This window comes from Astatotilapia calliptera, chromosome 14, assembly GCF_900246225.1.
Source record: "Astatotilapia calliptera chromosome 14, fAstCal1.2, whole genome shotgun sequence".
NCBI classification, from domain to species: domain Eukaryota; kingdom Metazoa; phylum Chordata; class Actinopteri; order Cichliformes; family Cichlidae; genus Astatotilapia; species Astatotilapia calliptera.
In genome coordinates, this window is record NC_039315.1 from 13,020,758 (window position 1) to 13,038,403 (window position 17,646).

A 17,646-nucleotide genomic window follows, 5' to 3' on the forward strand; every position below is an offset into this window, starting at 1 on the left:
CACTTTGGCGCTGTCTGGGAAATAAACCTTGTATGCTGGACTGTTTTTGTCGTAGCCTACAAAAATCCCTTTTGTACACTTAGAATCCAGCTTACCCTTGTTTTGCTTGTAAGCATAACAAGCAAAACATATATGTATATATATATATATATATATATATATATATATATATATATATGTATATCCTTTGAAATGGCTCTTAATCTAATCAGAATCCATTGTTTCCATAATGATGGAAATCTGGCCGGTCGTTTCAGTCGCACGTACACTCTACCAGCTTGACTTGGAGAGATGCTGTGCTCTATGGGCCCAAAATTACGGAAGCGTGAGGAACACGGAGGAAGCTTGGAATTTATTTTTTGATATATGCACCACTGAGCAACTCGTGTTCAAATAACTGAGGCACCATCTTGTCATCAATGCAACATGCACCTGAACCCGTGGATGTGGAAAGGTGGAATCTATTCAAATATGCTTGCACTACGCGGTGCCGGTTTAAGGGTTTTGTTTTGCTTTTTTTTTTTTTTTTAAACAAGAGTTACTCATTAAAAGTGCCTCAGCAGTAGAGCTTGGCCTTTTACTGCTTTGACCTTTACTTTATGATTTATATTTCCACCTCAGTTGAAATGCAGCACTGAGCTCCTGGGACCTCTTTTAAGAAGTCTGGTCTCTCTCAAGTACATGTATACATAGTGCTTTTTAAAAATAAAATAAAATGCAGTTATCACTCAAGAGGAAGTGAGCACAGAGTGATGTAACTGTATTACATGATCTGGGATTAGAAATCCTTTATGTGCTTGCAAACAAGGTTCAACACCAGGACATCGCTGGGCTGCAGATCCTCCCTTTATCAAATATTGTTCCAATGTCTCAGTTTCAATATAATATATATTATCCTGTGTATAATATAACAATATAATATATGTAAACAAAGTGTGTTTTCGCATCAGTACTCAGTAAAGGTGCCATATCTTATTTTAATGGCTCTGCTAGCATTCATCCACATCCGCATTAGTGTTTTGAGCTGTCCTGGTTTGTGACCCTGGCGCTGCGAGTGCTCGGATCGCGCTTTAGATGTTTACTTCAGGTTTGTGCCATAGCAGCGACTTCAGCCCATGAAAAAAAACACAACAACCATAAATCTGCTTATAGCTAAAAGTGAGGATTTATCCTGAAGCCTCCTGATTTAAGTGTAATGTAGCAGCAGCATGTGTGTCATTAGGTTAGGTCCTGTCTGTTCCTCTCCAATGATAATGTAGGATTTCCATGCAGTCTAGATTATGTGCTAAGAATAATGCCTCAGAAAGAGCAGCACAATAATCAGTGGCACAGTGACCATTTCATTTTCTCTCTTTCTTTCTGCCTTTTTTTGTGGTTGGGGGAACTTGAGCGGCAGACCATCTGCTCCTCAGAACCGAACTAAAAGCGGCAGTCTTTTGAATTATTCATTTTTTAAAACGAAGCACATTGTTAGACATTTGGTCGTGGTCTAAAAGCTTACCTTGGGTCCTGAAGAAGTGTGACTTTCTCTCACAACCGAGCGAAGATAGTAATGGATCCCCCAGAGAGAAGGGGATATGGGAGTTATCTAAGTATGTCAGTCTGCGTAGCTTCTTCCTTTAACTTTAGTCTTTTTCCTTCAAATGCAAAGACCTTGTCTTATACTCAACGTTCAGCCAGCTATCATCTCTACCACTATCATGCCTGACACAGAGATTGGCTATTACCATATCATATGGCTGATTGAATCCTCTGTGCTGCCGGTGGCTTTGCTGGTGGCTTTCTCTGCAGCGTATGTACACTGTGTCCTGCTGTTTAGAGAATATAGAAAGAGCAGATAGATGTCAAATTGATTTATTTATCTGAAACGCACAGGTTGTTGTTGTTGTGGGAAAATGTAGCATCTTACTTTGAACTTCAAACAGAGATTACTGATGATTTTCCCCTTCACCACACAAATTTATCAAGCATCTCCGAAAGAAGCTTTTTCTCTCCTTTCAAAAAGGTTTTGCTTTTGTCTGTCCTCTCACAAAGAAACTGTTTCCATGAATGACAGCAGGTCATCCCGATAGATAACATCTCACCTTCATCTCGGCTTCACAGGGTCTCGGCCGCGTTTTGAAGACAGCCCGCCGCGGATTGCGGAGGACCCCTCGGATTTGATTGTCTCCAAGGGGGAGCCTGCCACCCTCAACTGCAAGGCAGAGGGCCGCCCCATCCCCAGCATTGAATGGTACAAAGATGGTGAACGTGTGGAGACAGACAAAGATGACCCGCGTTCTCACCGCATGCTCCTGCCCAGCGGCTCCCTTTTCTTCTTGCGCATCGTGCACGGCCGACGGAGCAAACCAGACGAGGGCGTTTACACCTGTGTGGCCCGCAACTACCTGGGAGAGGCCATTAGTCGCAACGCTTCACTGGAAGTTGCCGGTAAGGCCTTGTGTTATCGATCATCGTGCTAACAGTGTTTGTGGTTCCTTTTGCATTATATCTTGATATGTATGTTATGTGTACACAGATGCCTCACAGTTGTGTCCCAGATCTTTTTGCAGCTGCCTGCCAACTTTGTGGAGGTTCACTGGAGAAGTGGTGCTTAAAAATAATGACATGAAATACACAGACAGTAGGAAGCGACTTCTAAAAATATTGAGGTGTAGCTAAAATCAGTGATAAGTAATGGCCTGTGGATTCGTCCTTATTTTTTGGCTACTTTGGCAACAGTGATGCAATTTGTCTTGAAGTCTGTGTGTGTTAGTTGTTTAATAGCACTTTTAGAAGAGGCAGGCATGCAATCATTTTGTGCCACATTAGGCAGCTTAGCTACTATCCATAAATATTAAGATATAACAATACACAACACATGAAAATAATTTCAGTTTTTGGAAGTGAAACTGTGGTATATAATGTAATGGGTGCAGCTGAGTGTGGATGCTGACCATAGTTAGTGGAGTTTGTGACATTTCATCTTTAATCAAACATCTGGATTTATTGAATGATGCATCTGTGGCTCCATTCTGCACTATTGTGTCGACCAAAATCTCCACAGATGCAAAACTGTTTATTACACATTTGCTAAAAAGAAGGCAAACTCAGTCACCCATTGCGGCTGATGAAGCTTCAGTCCCCCAACTCCGTACTCATCTGCAGAACAACACCCATCTTTGACAGCTCGTTCTTTGGCTGCAGCTTGCACTGTTTCTGCATAACTGCATAAAATGTGTTTTATTAGTGCTGTTATCAGTGAAAAATGTGCCTTCAAAAAATATTAGCAAATGTTATATTTGATAGTAGCAGTAGTACGGTTTTTCTTTATTGTATTTTTCATTTCATGATGTGTAAAATGTTTTCTGCCTGGGCTGCGGGCAGGTAAATTCATCTTTACGAAGCCACGCTGTTGTGATGTGAATTTCAGCATTGTCCTTAAAAGTTTTTGAAAAGATTTCCCTGGAAAAGACGTTGTCTTGATGAGTGCATCTGTTGTTCTAAAAGCTGTATCATTCCATCGCAAATCAGCAAATTTTTAGAATTTTCTCCAAGTTGCGCAAAAAATTCTATTCTCCAAAGATTAAACATTTATAATAAGCACTGTGAATTTCCAGCTCCACACCTCAAACACTCTTTAAGACATATTCTTTTGAAAAATGCTCAGTTGACCCACACCACAAGGCAAACATCTAAACATTTATAAGAGCCTGCACATTTCTGCAACAAATCTTTGGACACCTGAAGCCAAGATAAACTTGTACCTGAATGATGGGAAGAGAAAAGCATGAAGGAGGCAAACGGCTCATTATGCGAAGCATATCGCATCATCTGTCAAACATGATGGGGGAGACGTGACTGCACGGGTATGTATGGCTCCCAGTGGAACCGAGTCACCGGTGTTTATGGATGCTGTGACTGCTGATAGAAGCAGCAGGATGAATTCTGTAGTGTACAGGGATATACTCTCTGCTCAGATTCAGCCAAATGACCTTCATCCGAGATTAAGAACAACTATTATATTTTACATTTTTTTGAGTTTCTTCAGTTACTTTTGAGTCTCTGAAAAACAAAAGATTTTTTTTTAATCACTTGAATCAAAGTTGAAAGTTTGCGCTTCAATCAGATCTTGATTGCTTAATTTAGAACAGTGTAGTTGTGTACGGAGGCCAACATTACAAAAAAGTGCAATTATCTGCTCACTTACGGAGATGAATGTAACTGTTCAGGAGATGCATGGTTGTATGTTTGCCATGCTTCTTATACTCTGACACTATTGTGTCTACAGATCACTGTGAATGAGACTTTTGTCTGAGAGCCGAAGCGCCCAGAACCATCAAGGAGGTCATCACGTTTCTCACTCCTTTTTTTTGTGAGACCTCACCATTTAGAGGAATTAATCCAAAAAAAAAAAAAAAAAAATTACAATACGTATGATTATGTGTACAAACATTATAATTGTATGTGATAGAATTAGAGAAATTGGTACGTACTAAAGTCAGTCTCCTAATAAAGCATTTCTGGGTTGATAAATACTATTATAAAGGGTGTTTGTAGCTGATTTCAGCCTGGCATGGTTCCTGTAACGTGGCTTTGAATTGTGCTTCTGTTGGTTTTCAAAGTGCAAGGTCCCCGCAGCTTCTCAAACAATTGTGACTGAAATTAGCAGCACTGATTGGCCATTTTGGTAATTGCAAGCAAGCATACACCCAGCATGACCCATGGAGCCAAATTTTAGGAAATAATGCCAGGCTGACATAAATTATGCTTTGATAAAATAAGATCATTATGTTGCTATAGTTCAAGTCTACAAACTACTTAAGGAAAACCTGAGCCAAAAAAATAAAAAAATGTAGATAATCATTATTTGCTAATTACTCTCCCTCCCTTTTCTGTCTTAATGGATTTAACATTTAGTGAAGGAAATGCCAGAAAATTCCCCATTACAATTTCCTAAATCTAAGTTCACGTCTTCAAATGTCATTTTGTCAAACTCCTCATATTTGAGCAATCGGAAGTGGTGAAATATGAGGATTTTTACAGCCGATACAGAAGATAAGGCATTACTCATCTTTTCTGTTGGGGCTGCACTGATAAATGTTTATGTCGGCTGTACTGGACTTCTCTGTGGCAGTTAGATTGCCATCTCCTCACCTCAGAGTCAGTGTGTACAAACAAGATCAGGAGAGTATGCCTTTAAAGCTTTGTTATTTGTTAGCTTGCTGCTGAGCAGTACAGAGTGTGAGCTTCCTCATCTGTTGGTGGAAGTGCACTGAAGTAGAAAAAAAGACTCCCTCATGGAGCCGTGTCTGTTATTTTTTCTCCCCCGTCCAGGACACGTGCCATTGTCTTCCCCCTCTCCTCGTTGCGCCGGCGTGGCTCGGCCCTGGGCTGAACTGCGGCTCTCTTTGGCACGAGAATATGGATTAGTCAGTGGGTTGATTAGGGGAAGGAGCCTAACAGATTAGCAAGGTTGAATTGTCCTCGTTAAAAAACACAAAACAGCAATTTGAGCAAGGCCTTATCTGCCTCCATACTGAGGCTTCTTTTCCAGCAGTGTGTGTGTGTGAGCGCTCACGGCTGGCTGACCTCATCTGTGGCTTGGGTCCAAAAATAGGGACAGCCTCCTCAGATATCCTGCATATTGACAACCATAAGTGTCTGCAAGTAATGCAGATATCCAAGCTGGGAGGAGATATAAGGCTGTCATATTGCCTCTTTTGAGTTGCTGATAATAAATGTAGCTTTGTGTGCTGCTGATTACAGTGCAGTCATACTGGTGAAGGGATGATTCACCTGCAGGCACCGAGTGACTAACAGTATTAATAAGTGCCTGTTTTGCTCTAATCTCAGTGCCTGCAGCCTACCAGGGCATATGCTAGGACAGCATGATGGTGGTCTTGGATTCCCCCTCCCGTCTGTGTGAGGTTGTGCTGACTGTGGGGTAAATAGTGACCCAATTAGCACTGGCATCGGGGGCGGGGGGAGTCTGCAGTGTTAATGAGAGGCCAGTTTTAAGCTGGTGGCCTTGCAGAAATGTGTGTCGGTTGTGGCTCGGTGGCAGGAGTCTGAGAGACAACAGGTGGGAGGAGGAAGAGCTTAAACCTCCCACTGAGCAGAAATGAATACTGATGCATCTGTGTGAATGCTGCAGCTCAGAACAGGGAGCAGGAGTGCTGACACTAACCTGGTTTTCACCACATTAATTACTCATTTATTGCCGGTGAATGATGCATAATGCATTTGGCTGCATGACTAAGACTTTTATCTGTAGTGCACTAGCCACATGCCGTACTTTTGCTTGAACTACTTGGGCAAATTGTTCTTATTCCTCTGAACTGCAGGGTGTCATGGATAACTGTAGGGCTCGAAGACTTGTAGAAGCCCACGTGAATCATATTTGGAAACATTTTTGGAACGTAAGCCACATTTTTTCAGAGCACCACTGCTACAAATTAAATTCTAGCTGATCACAGAAAACTAAATTAGAGATGCTTAACATTGTGCCCATTGTTTCATCTTTCTGTTCATTCACACTGATACGTTTAAATTCTTTCACAGAAGTATTTGTTTGCTGACACTGGGGTGAAGCACATTTCCATTTTATTATTTTTCCACATTTTTTCCGCTGTGGTTGGTTTCATTCATGCAATGCTTCTTCCCAGGGGAAACCATGGATGTGTTAAGAGAGCTGACTATGGGCGCGACCCAGTGGCAGGGTACATATCACATGGGCTAAAAAGCCCTTAGGAACAGAATTGCTGGTTCAGGGCCTAGCGGCTTCTAACTGCATGTCATTTCCCTGCTCTCTTGTCTGTCAGTCTCTGCTGTGCACGGTCAAATAAAGACTAAAGGCTGCCAAAAACATGTAAAATAATAAAAAAGACAGCTAATAATTTGCTGTCACTCACCAATTTGCATTTTATGTGGGCGACATTTCTTTCCAGAGTGTCACAAATTGAATAACTGAATTTAATTATTTCTTAGCATAACGCTCTTTAGATAGTTTAGTTTGAAGGTTGGTTTGAAATGGTTCAGGGACTGATATTTTGCCCATCTGTTCTGCAGTCAAATTAGGGAAGACTGTGGTTGGAGCCTGTGGTTGTGGCCAATGAACTTGTGATATTGTTACTTTTAAAATGATGGCTTTGAAGTTTGGAACCAGGTGTGCAATTACATGGAGTCAGGTGCTGTCTTCAGAACAACTTTGTGATCAAGTCAGTGTGCCATCAATTTGCAAATGAATGGGTTAAAGTTGGCATAAACTGTGAAAATCCAATGAAAATTGCAAATCCGTTGTTGTCTACATGCACAGAAATAGACCCTGTGCACGAAAAAATGCTAACTTCCCGTTTTAAGACTGGATGTAGGGTTGTACATTTCCGGTAGCTTTATTTTGCGGTCAATCACTACTGCGAAGATGGACTCCAAAATCATGTCCAAAACACGAAAACTGAAAGATCGCGTTAAGGTACGAAGAGCAGAGGTGGGAACACTCACCACTGCTGTGTCATAAAAAAATCAAATGATCAATTTTGACGATTGAAGCATGTAGATCGATTGGTTGTTTACATCACTCAACATAAGCAGAATTGCGTTACAAAATGAGAAGACACATTGTCCAGATTCAGAAGCACATCTCTGTATAGTGACAGTTCTTATGATTTAAACAGGCAAATGTTCAGCATTCAAACTACAGGTGAACAATAGTCAAATGTTTCTCCCGTTATGTTGATATCAGCTAGCCAAGAACACACTTAACACAGCATTTTTTTAACAGCTCATTGTGTTCTGCGTCCTGATCAGCTGCAGACCACTGTCCATCTCCTCTGTGCCGTCTCTCCTGTACAGTACAGAATCGCTACATCGATCGCTGATTCATTGATTCATTAATGATTCATTGACGTTGAATTCTCTCGCAGCTGCTCTATTCCGTGTTCTGGAACTGAAAACAGGGTTTGATCTTTGGTTTCATTCTATAATACTGGACTTATTTTTCTACAAAGTTTTGAACTTTAGAGTTTTAAACAAGAGAGAAAAGTGTGAAAATGTTCATGCCTGTCTGAGAAAAGTGTATTAAGTATGTAGTGAGGGACTTTACGGTCTTAAAACATCTAATTGTAAAAAATAAAGTTGGCTACTTTGCGGATTTCACCTATCGCTGGTTATTTTTAGAACATAACACCCGCGATAAACGAGGGACCACTGTATACAAACGCTGAGAAATATAAAATTTGAATCCTTTTTCTCTTTTGTTCTGAGGGGCGGGGGAAAATATCGACACATCGACGAACATCATCTACAGATATATTCGGTAAATGCCCAAGACATCTTGAGAAATGTAAATCGCCGCTTGATTCATCCATTTGGTTGATTTGTTTTGGAAAAACCGACCGTAAACAAGGAGCGAATATCACACCTGAAACGAAGCGCTCTACAGGAGTTTCCCCACTGGAAGTAGCTTATGCCAAGGTGCACATAATCTATTCACATTCCCTACTATGAGTACAAATTTGAAATAGAAATTCATAAATTCCTCAACAAATACTGAGTAGTTGCTACAGGATGGCAATTTAACTGAAAAATGATTTAGGCTTTACTTTCATATTGAGATTTTGCAGACATGTGACCACGTGACTAAATGAGTATTCTGCAGCTGGTTGCAACTGATGGGACAGAGACAGAGTGCACTGAAACATGTCCACTAGAGGGGAAAACATAACAACATTAGTGAAATCTATTTGCACTGAGATACAAACGTTTCTGTGTGAGCTGTGCTAAGAAGCTATCTTAGCAGGCTATGCTAGCAGTTAGAAACTAATGCTAGCAAATATCTATCGAACAATTGTGTAACAGCAGCAGTTCTGAAACCGAGGCTGAAATCTCCTTATAAATGTGTCGTTGTTCCAGTTTTTCATTTGTTAAAAAACCTTTCTATAACTAAGCTGTTAATACTTAGTTAAAGCATGCTAGTGTTGTATGTTTTAATGTTTAAACATTGTTTTGCTAATGAGTAAACTGGAAATGCAACAGGATAATGGATTTTAATCTCGATCCTATTTTGATCAGTTGATCAGTAAAAAGATTTTTCTCCATATTTAGCTCATCCGGTCGAGGCTCCATCCACCCACAGTTAATAAGAATTGCTACTGCTCCTGTAGCATTGGTCAGAATCTAATCAAACTTGCACATAGTGATCACTTAATAGGTATTCACCAAAATATTGCTCAAGGTCAAGGTAACATTTAGTTGCAGTAACTTGTGAATTATAATGGATTTTGAGCCTAGTACATCACTGACGTGTGTTCTGGTCCTTATTCAGCCTCTAATTTTAGAAGCAGTGTGTGAATGATGGCTCAGAAATGAAGGCATGTACTCCAACATGATTTGGAGAATCAGCTATAAGTGGTGTGCTCTTAAAATGTTAAAATAATTTCCCTGCTAGAACTACTAAAACCGAAGTTTGGATATACAATTAAAGACTTAGCTTTTCAATTTGACACCTTTTGAAAACTGTTCGGGGTCATTACCCCATTGTTGTTGTTGCAGTACTTTCCAGTAGAAGAAAAAGGCCTGATCACATTAGCTACTAGCCATTTTAAGATGTAACAGGTTTTCTTTGCAGAGCTCATGTTTCCACAGAAACTCTAAGAAAGAGGTTTCTATAGTAGAACACTTGAAGTTGTGGCCCTCGGGCCTCCGGCCTCTGGGCCTGCGGCTCGGTTCACTCTGGCACAGCTGGCTGCTGGCAGAGCTGGCGGGCACGCCACTGCAGCCCCCTCTGGCTTCTGCTCCATGGCTACTGGGTGACCCCTCATCTGGGGCTCTTTCCAGGAGGGTGGCATGGATGCCCCTCCGGTGGTCCTCCTTGGGCTCTCACGCTCTGGGGCCTCTGGATGTCTGGAGGCTGGATCTCCTCCATGCCTGCACTGTTAAAAAAACGGTAATATTCCAGCAGCTGGGGCGCCAAAATACTACCGTAAAATAACAGAAAATAACTTTCCCATGAAAATATGGTTATTTTCAGTAATGAAAATAGAGTTTGTTGCGCTAATTTTACATGGGATTCTGCCTTTTCTGCCATATTGCACCATCAGCCCTTCTGGCCATCACCAGTAGGTGAAGAGTCTTGACCACGGACACAATACCGAGAGTGTCCGAGCCGGGGCTCGAACTGCCAACTCTTGAGCCACAATCGCCCTAAATAGCAATGATAATAATACTTATGTGATGTAACACAAGCTTATAGGAATCATGTTATATACTTTTCCATAGCATTACATTTGAATTCAACAGTTCGATCTTTCAAATAACGGACAAATATTTGTGAAATCATGATACATTTCTGAATGTATTTTAACAATCTAAATATGCATATGTACAAAAAATATATTTACAAAATGTTATGTTATGTTATGTTGATGTTATGTTATTTTACCTTTGACATGTAAAATCACATGTAAATTTAATGATATTCTAGAAAGACAGTACAAAACTGTAAAATATACAGTAAGATACTTTGACATTACGGTACTATTTTTTGGAACAGTGTGCTTCATGCCCTGGGGGACAGGGCTATAGCTCCCTACATCCTCTAGCAGACCATTACATGGGGAAACCTTTTGAATACAAGCGCTCTGATCCACACAGGTGTGCACACGGGTGTTCACTGTTCATAGACATAAACTACACCTTTATTGGCTGCTATTTCCAAGCACATTATGTGCTGTCGGTCCTGCTTGCTACACAACAACATTCAATATTTAGTATTTACTGCTATTTACACTTAGCTAGATTAACGTGATGGTGTTGTGTTTAGTATGTTTCTCTGTTTTTTGTTTTTTTTGCTTGTTTTCTCTTCTTTTTCTCTCAACAGGTGATCCAGGAGATTTTTTTTTCCTCTTTCCCTTTTTAAGTGCCCTTTCTCACTGTCCCTCTTCCCTTCTGTTTTTCTTTTCCTTCATCTTTCAATCTCCCTTTCCTATCCCTCAGTCATGTCTGTCCCGTCTGTAACAACTGAAAATAAAATAAAATAAACAATAACAACAAAGGTTGATCAAATGGACCAATACGGCAAGGCCGTGATGATCCATTTGGCAAAGTAAATCCATTGGGTATCCTTGGATTTGGACAAAACCTGGACCCAACTGTTCTGTCTAATTACAGGCCCATCTCAAAGCTTCCTTTTCTATCTAAAGTTTTGGAGAAAGTGGTCTATCTACAGTTGCAGGCACACCTCGATTCTAATATGATCTCAGAAAAATTTCAATCTGGTTTTAAATCATTACATAGCACTGAGACAGCACTTTTAAGGATTTTTAACGATATTCTCTTAACTATGGATTCTGGCAGCCCTGCTGCCCTTTTACTGTTGGACTTGTCAGCAGCTTTTGACACGGTTGACCACGACATCCTGTTATCACGGCTAGAATCGCATGCTGGCCTAAAAGGATCTGCCCTTCAGTGGTTTCGCTCCTACTTGACAGAAAGGTTCTTTTATGTCAATATGGGCCCCCACAACTCCAAATTAGCTCCTCTTAAATACGGCGTTCCTCAAGGCTCTATTTTGGGTCCCGCCCTCTTCGCACTCTATTTGCTGCCATTGGGCTCCATCTTCTCGCGGTACAGCATTTCATTTCATTGCTTTGCGGATGTTCTACAGATTTATCTACCTTTAAAATCAGGATCAGATCAACCGCAGCTCTTATTACGCTGCCTTGACGACGTTAAACAGTGGTTATCATTAAATTTTTTACAGCTAAACGAAAACAAAACTGAGGTTGTCATTTTTGGCAATTTCAATCATATCGACAGCACGTTGGGTACCCTCTCCTCGTATTGTAAAACACATGTAAAAAAACCTCGGAGTTTACATTGATGGTTCTTTTAAATTGAATAAGCAGGTGAGTGCAGTAGTTCAGTCCTGTTTTTTTCAGCTAAGACAGCTAGCCAGGATAAAGCCATACCTTCCGGCTGACGTCTTCGAGCGCATCATCCACCTTTTTCTTACTTGCAGATTGGACTACTGCAATTCATTGTATTATGGCCTAGATCATGCCACCATCCATCGCCTTCAGATGGTTCAAAATGCTGCTGCTCGCCTGCTAACCGGTACCAAACGGAGAGAGCATATAACCCCAATTTTAGCCTCTTTACACTGGCTCCCTGTCCCCTACAGGATCCAATTTAAACTCTTACTTTTTGTTTTTAAGTCACTCAACGCCCGAGCACCCCCCTACTTGTCAGAGCTCCTCTCTGCCTATGCTCCAGGAAAACCCACGAGATCTAGTTCAAAACTATTGTTGTCCATTCCACGGACTAACCTCAAATCTCGTGGTGATAGATCCTTCTCTGTGGCAGGTCCCAGACTTTGGAATAGTCTCCCCTTTAATATTAGATCTGCTCAAACTCTTGAGCAATTTAAATCTTTACTAAAGACACACTTTTACGCTCTGGCTTTTAACACATTATGACCCAAGCATTTTGGATTTATCTGAATTAGTTAGTATTGTTTCAATTCTTCTATTTTATTGTTTCTATTGTTATTATTGTATTACACTGTAGTTTTTAATTTTATTGTTATTGTTAAGCACTTTGTGCAGCATCGGCTGTTGGAAATGTGCTATATAAATAAATCTGACCTTGACCTTGACCTTGTTGGTCTTCAGACAACAATTCTGACAGCTGAAGAACCAAATGGGATAGGCAAAAAAAAAAAAGGAAAAAAAAGAAGAAGTTGTGGCCTTGATTCACACAAAAGAGATGAATATGTAAAGTGTAGCAGAAATGACTGCTGGCTTCACTGAACCATGAGATCTATCCATAATTCATTAAAATTATCTAAAAATTTAGAGTTCTGTCTTCAGGACTATTCCTATTTGATGCAAATTTGCTGTTTAAGTAATTATTTTTATATTATACTATGCATTTTTTGCACCTGTGGTCCAGAAGTTATGGTTTTTGTGTAGCTGCTGTTGCTCTCTTCCAGAGTACCTTGTAGTAAGGAACGTGCACAGCTGCGAAATGCCAACAGCAGTCATAATTCTGCCTTTTTTCCGTCTCTTTTCACCGTAGTGCTGCCAGTAACCGGCTGCCTTGCCTGCCTGTTGAAAAACCAGAATAATGAGACGGTAGGAGTGGACTGAAATCCATTCCCTTATTCTTCCAAAGGGGAAAAACAAGGGGGGGGGGGGGTAGTAGTTGTGCCTATTTAGAAATCATGAATGTGAATGTCTGGCTGTCTCGGCAAGGAGAAAGTCACATGGTGTGCCAGGATTAGAATAAAGTAGGACAAATAAAAAAATAAAACTTGCTTAAAAGGCTTTAGAGCCAGATGTTCCTCTTACTCCTGATGAGGGATTATGAAGGAATCAAAGTTCTGCTTGCATCTTGCTTCTTGGCTTCTCCTGCTTTCTGTTTTCCTTTCAGCATAAAGAATGTGCAGGTATTATCTCTGATGAATACAGTTTATAGAATATTTGTTTTTTGGTGCATGAAATCAGTCAGGCTAAATTTTAATATGCAGTTGTGCAAATATGAACCACTGGCATGATTTATATGAATCCTGTCAGGGATTACTAATATTGCAAAAATGTCTTCACTCAGTGCCGATTTGTAATTGAAACAGCATTGCATTTTTGGAAAATGGAAGGATTCATGACCAAGTCTTTGTCATAATGGCTGTTTGCCCTGGAGTGCCTTCTCATCACCCATCAACACCATCAGACAATGGGTGGATTAAAGCAATCTCTCTTCGCTGTAGGCAAAGTCTCCATTAGCTATGACAGGGCAGTATCACAGCAATGGGATTAGACCACCTCCCTAACGGCTTTTCTGCTCTCCGGAATAAAAGAACAATCGAAGTCAAGCAGCGGGTCGTCTGCAACTCTCCGAAATGTGCGCTTGCTGCTGACCTTTTACCCTTCTGTCCACCCTCCTACCTGTCAGCCATGAAAACACAGAGCTAGTTGTGCGTTCACACATCTGTCAAGGCCAATGCTGTCTACTGTGTCTCCTTCCCACACTCGCTGTCACCTCATGTTTTGCACAAAACCTCTGCAGATTCCCCCCCCCCCCCCCCCCCCCCCACTCTCCTGTCTGTCACACTCACGCGTCATGTGTTGCTTTTTTTCAGCCGCTGCGTATAAAGAATCCATGGACTGCTAGTCATCCATATACAATATGCAATACAAAGGCATTTTCATATGATTAATCGCTATTGTTCATGTTTCCAAAAAAACATTAACAGATGGCCTTTCTGCAGTGTTTAGCTCTCATCTGCTCAAGTCTATAATATCACTTAAAAATCAAGTGATGAATATTTTCGGGGAGATTAAGTCTCTTAATCTGTATATCCCTGAAATATTAAAGTAGTTGAAATGAACGGGCGCTCCTGGAATACTCAGCACATAAAAGAATATACCACCAAAAGTCATTTAGGTCTGCTTTTGTATTGTCTAAGCTGACAGAAAGTGCCTTGGGGAATATGAGGATTTGTCTGAGCAGAGGCAGGGTCAACTCTTAACTGCCCTGCAGTAACCACACTGCTTGTCTGAGCCCAGTGTGAATGGATAGAGGAGAGAGTGTGGGGCCTGGTTTGGAAGATTGCTTGCTAGACCCAGTCGCATTATGTCTGAGAAGTTATATTAGGGACAGCAGCCCCTCAGGAGATGCGGTTCATCTGTGTTTCTGAAGAAGTTTGTCGATTTCGTGGTGGGACCGTCATTGCATACAAACATCCATGGGAAACTGTTTGGCATGGCAGCCTTTAAAGTCAGAGCAAGGAAGGATCACATTAACTTGAACTTCAAAGAACATTTCGGAGCTTGTGTTGTAGTGTTTGGGGGTAATGATGGCAGAAATTCTGCTCTCTGGCGTTCGTTTCGACCCTCAAATGTCCCACTTTCTGTGAGACTGTGCCTGGGGACTCTAGGACTTAAATGCTAAAGGTGTGTACGTGCATGGGCTTTCTGTGCGAACTCATGTCTGTGTGTGTGTGTGTGTGCATATGTACAGTTCAGGGATTAGCTCCTTGCCCATAACTTTTTCACTTCAGTCACTGTGGCAGTGAAACAAAGGCCTCAGTGCTCCTATCTCACCAGGCCTTGCAGACTGAAGTCTAAAAATAATGCAGCACTTTCAATTAGCCCTTCAGCTCTGCAAAGCATTTCAAATATGCAGCCAAGTGAGCAGCTTCAGGGTTATTTGATGAACAGACTGTTGTAAGAAATATCGTTTTTGGTTGTACTCCATCCATTTTAATATCTTAGAAAACCCAGACATATTCTGTGAGTAGTTTTCAATTCACGCTGATTGCTTTTAGTCAGTGGTGGGATTGGTAATTTGTTTATTGAACACAAATGAGCTCACTCGTACGCCTCAGAATTTGTTCAGTTTACTGCATTTTTAAGCAGTAGACTCAGACCAAAGGTTGTCATGATGCCAGTATTTCAAAGTCGTTGCTGATACCAAAGAAAATACTTGATACCATTGTCAATACCACATAGGAGTGGGAAAAAAGAATACCATCTTTGATCTGATTGCTCTTAGCAATACCAGAGGTACCAAGGTGAGGTGCTCCAACCTGAAGTTGTGCCTTTTTTCAGCTTCATGGACATGAATAATAACTTTTTATGTAATTGAACACAAATTTATAAGTAATGCATTTCAATAGGAAACATGTTTTGTGTCAGAAGCAGGTTTCCAGAAGCAGCCGAGAGATGATTGCATGGCAGCAAGGGAAAAAAAAGTTTTAAACGAAGTGAAAACGTATTGTATTTTTCTAAATCTAACCAAATCGTTTAACAGCTAAACTTAACCGAACTGCACATTTGTTAAAAAAAAAGTATGACTTGAACTTATGTAACAGGCATGAAAGCCAACAGAGCTTACTCCTCCACCAAACATCCAACCACTAAATGTGGACTCTTTTTTTTGCCTTTTAATGAGTACATATGAAACTATACTGATGTTCAGGGGACACAAAATAATTGGGAAATTCATGTTGAGGAACACGAAAACAAAATTCAAACAGCACAATTAAAAAACATAATGATCATGACTAGATCGCGACCTGCCACAGACCATGCCCTGCAGCAGGATATTGTGCCCAGGCCACACTGGCAGAGTGCTGCAGACCTTTCTGGATCAAGAGCAAAGTTAGTCCCTATATGCTTCCTATCCAAGATGCTGGGTTGGTGCACTAATAAGAGGCAGACACAACCAATGATCCACAGCCGTAAGCTGCACTCATCCAGGAATGAAGAGCGACAACAGAGCCAACTTGTAGGGCAGGGATAGCTCAGTAGGTAGAGTGGTTGCCCCATGATCGGAAGGTCGGGGGTTCGATTCCCCTTAACAGCTACCCTGAGGTACCCCTGAGCAAGGTACCGTCCCTACACACTGCTCCCCGAGTGCCCAATGGCTGCCCACTGCTTCACTGAGTGAATGGGTTAAATGCAGAGAGCAATTTCCCCACGGGGCTCAATAAAAGTACAATAATGTACACACTTTCTTCTTCTTGTACATACCTCATATTAAACACCATGTATATATTGTATCTACACATATGATAGTTTTGGTCTATATATAATATTGTGTTTCTTTCTTTGTGTTTGGTTTTGCTGAAGTTCCCAAATGTTGTGTTGGGAATTTTGTGGAGGGTATTTTTCTTTGTAGCAGATCTTTGGTCCGTGGATACATAAAGAGCTTCTGTACCGCATTGATTGACTGTGAATAATAATTAGTATATCACTGATGGTAAATGAGAAATTTGATGATTTCAAAGGGGTCAGAAGTCTTAATTTCCAAAAGACTTCTCACTTCAAATCTCGTAGCATGAAACAAAAAGAAATTGGGGGAAAAAAATGATTTCAGTCGGTAAAGAGGGTAAACTTCCTCTTTGTTTTCAATGCAATTTAGTTACAATACAGCCTGAGTTAAAGAGAGATGGGCAGAGAAGGTAAATGAATTGACTGTCTGGCACTTGACTAAGTATTGAATATTTATTGCTGATTACCCCAAGACAATCGTGCCTGTTGAACAAGAGTGAGAAATGATTTTCCGTCTTTAAACAGCTGCGATAAAGTGATTTCAAATGAGATTTTATTCAAGCCCAGTGGATCTGAATATTGATGCTGTATTAAAAGGCCAGGGCTACCATGTCAACACGGACCTGTCAGGCATGCTGGTGGATAATTAATGTTGCATAGATTTAGTCAGGTACTCAGAGTAATTGGCTGAGAATAAACTAAGTGCAAGTCGATTTAAGGTGGCTTACAGAAATGTCACAATTCTCAGTGACTAAAGACGCCACTAGCTTCCATATGCCACTTTCTGCAGCTCAACAGTTTACAGTGAAAACCAGTTTTATTGGAAATTTAAAGTTCTGCCAATCTTAATTTTCACACAAGTGAAAAAAGCTGCAAGTCATTTCAGATTAAAGAAATTAATATTTTAATATAATTTCTTTTTTAAAAACACACATAATGATATTTCGTTAAGAAGCTGTTGAATAGCAAGGTATGCTTATTTTAGGTCCAGACTGAAACATATTTATTCTGCAAGTTAATAAACCAGAAGCAATCTATAAAAACACAGAGAAAAGCAACTTTTAGCTCTGCAAGTTTGTTTTGGCAGATCTTTACACTAGCTGCCCTTCATGAC

General features: G+C 40.7%; 1 protein-coding gene across 4 annotated transcripts in view; it reads left to right on the top strand.

Annotated features, from left to right (window-relative positions):
* LOC113035891 (roundabout homolog 2) overlaps positions 1 to 17,646 on the top strand; it is a 70,381-nt gene that overhangs the window by 10,268 nt on the left and 42,467 nt on the right. For all 4 annotated transcript variants that reach the window (XM_026191741.1, XM_026191743.1, XM_026191742.1 and 1 more), the window contains exon 2: positions 2,104 to 2,430. In XM_026191741.1, the coding sequence (XP_026047526.1) occupies positions 2,104 to 2,430 (327 nt within the window). The remainder of the gene's footprint in view (positions 1 to 2,103; positions 2,431 to 17,646) is intronic.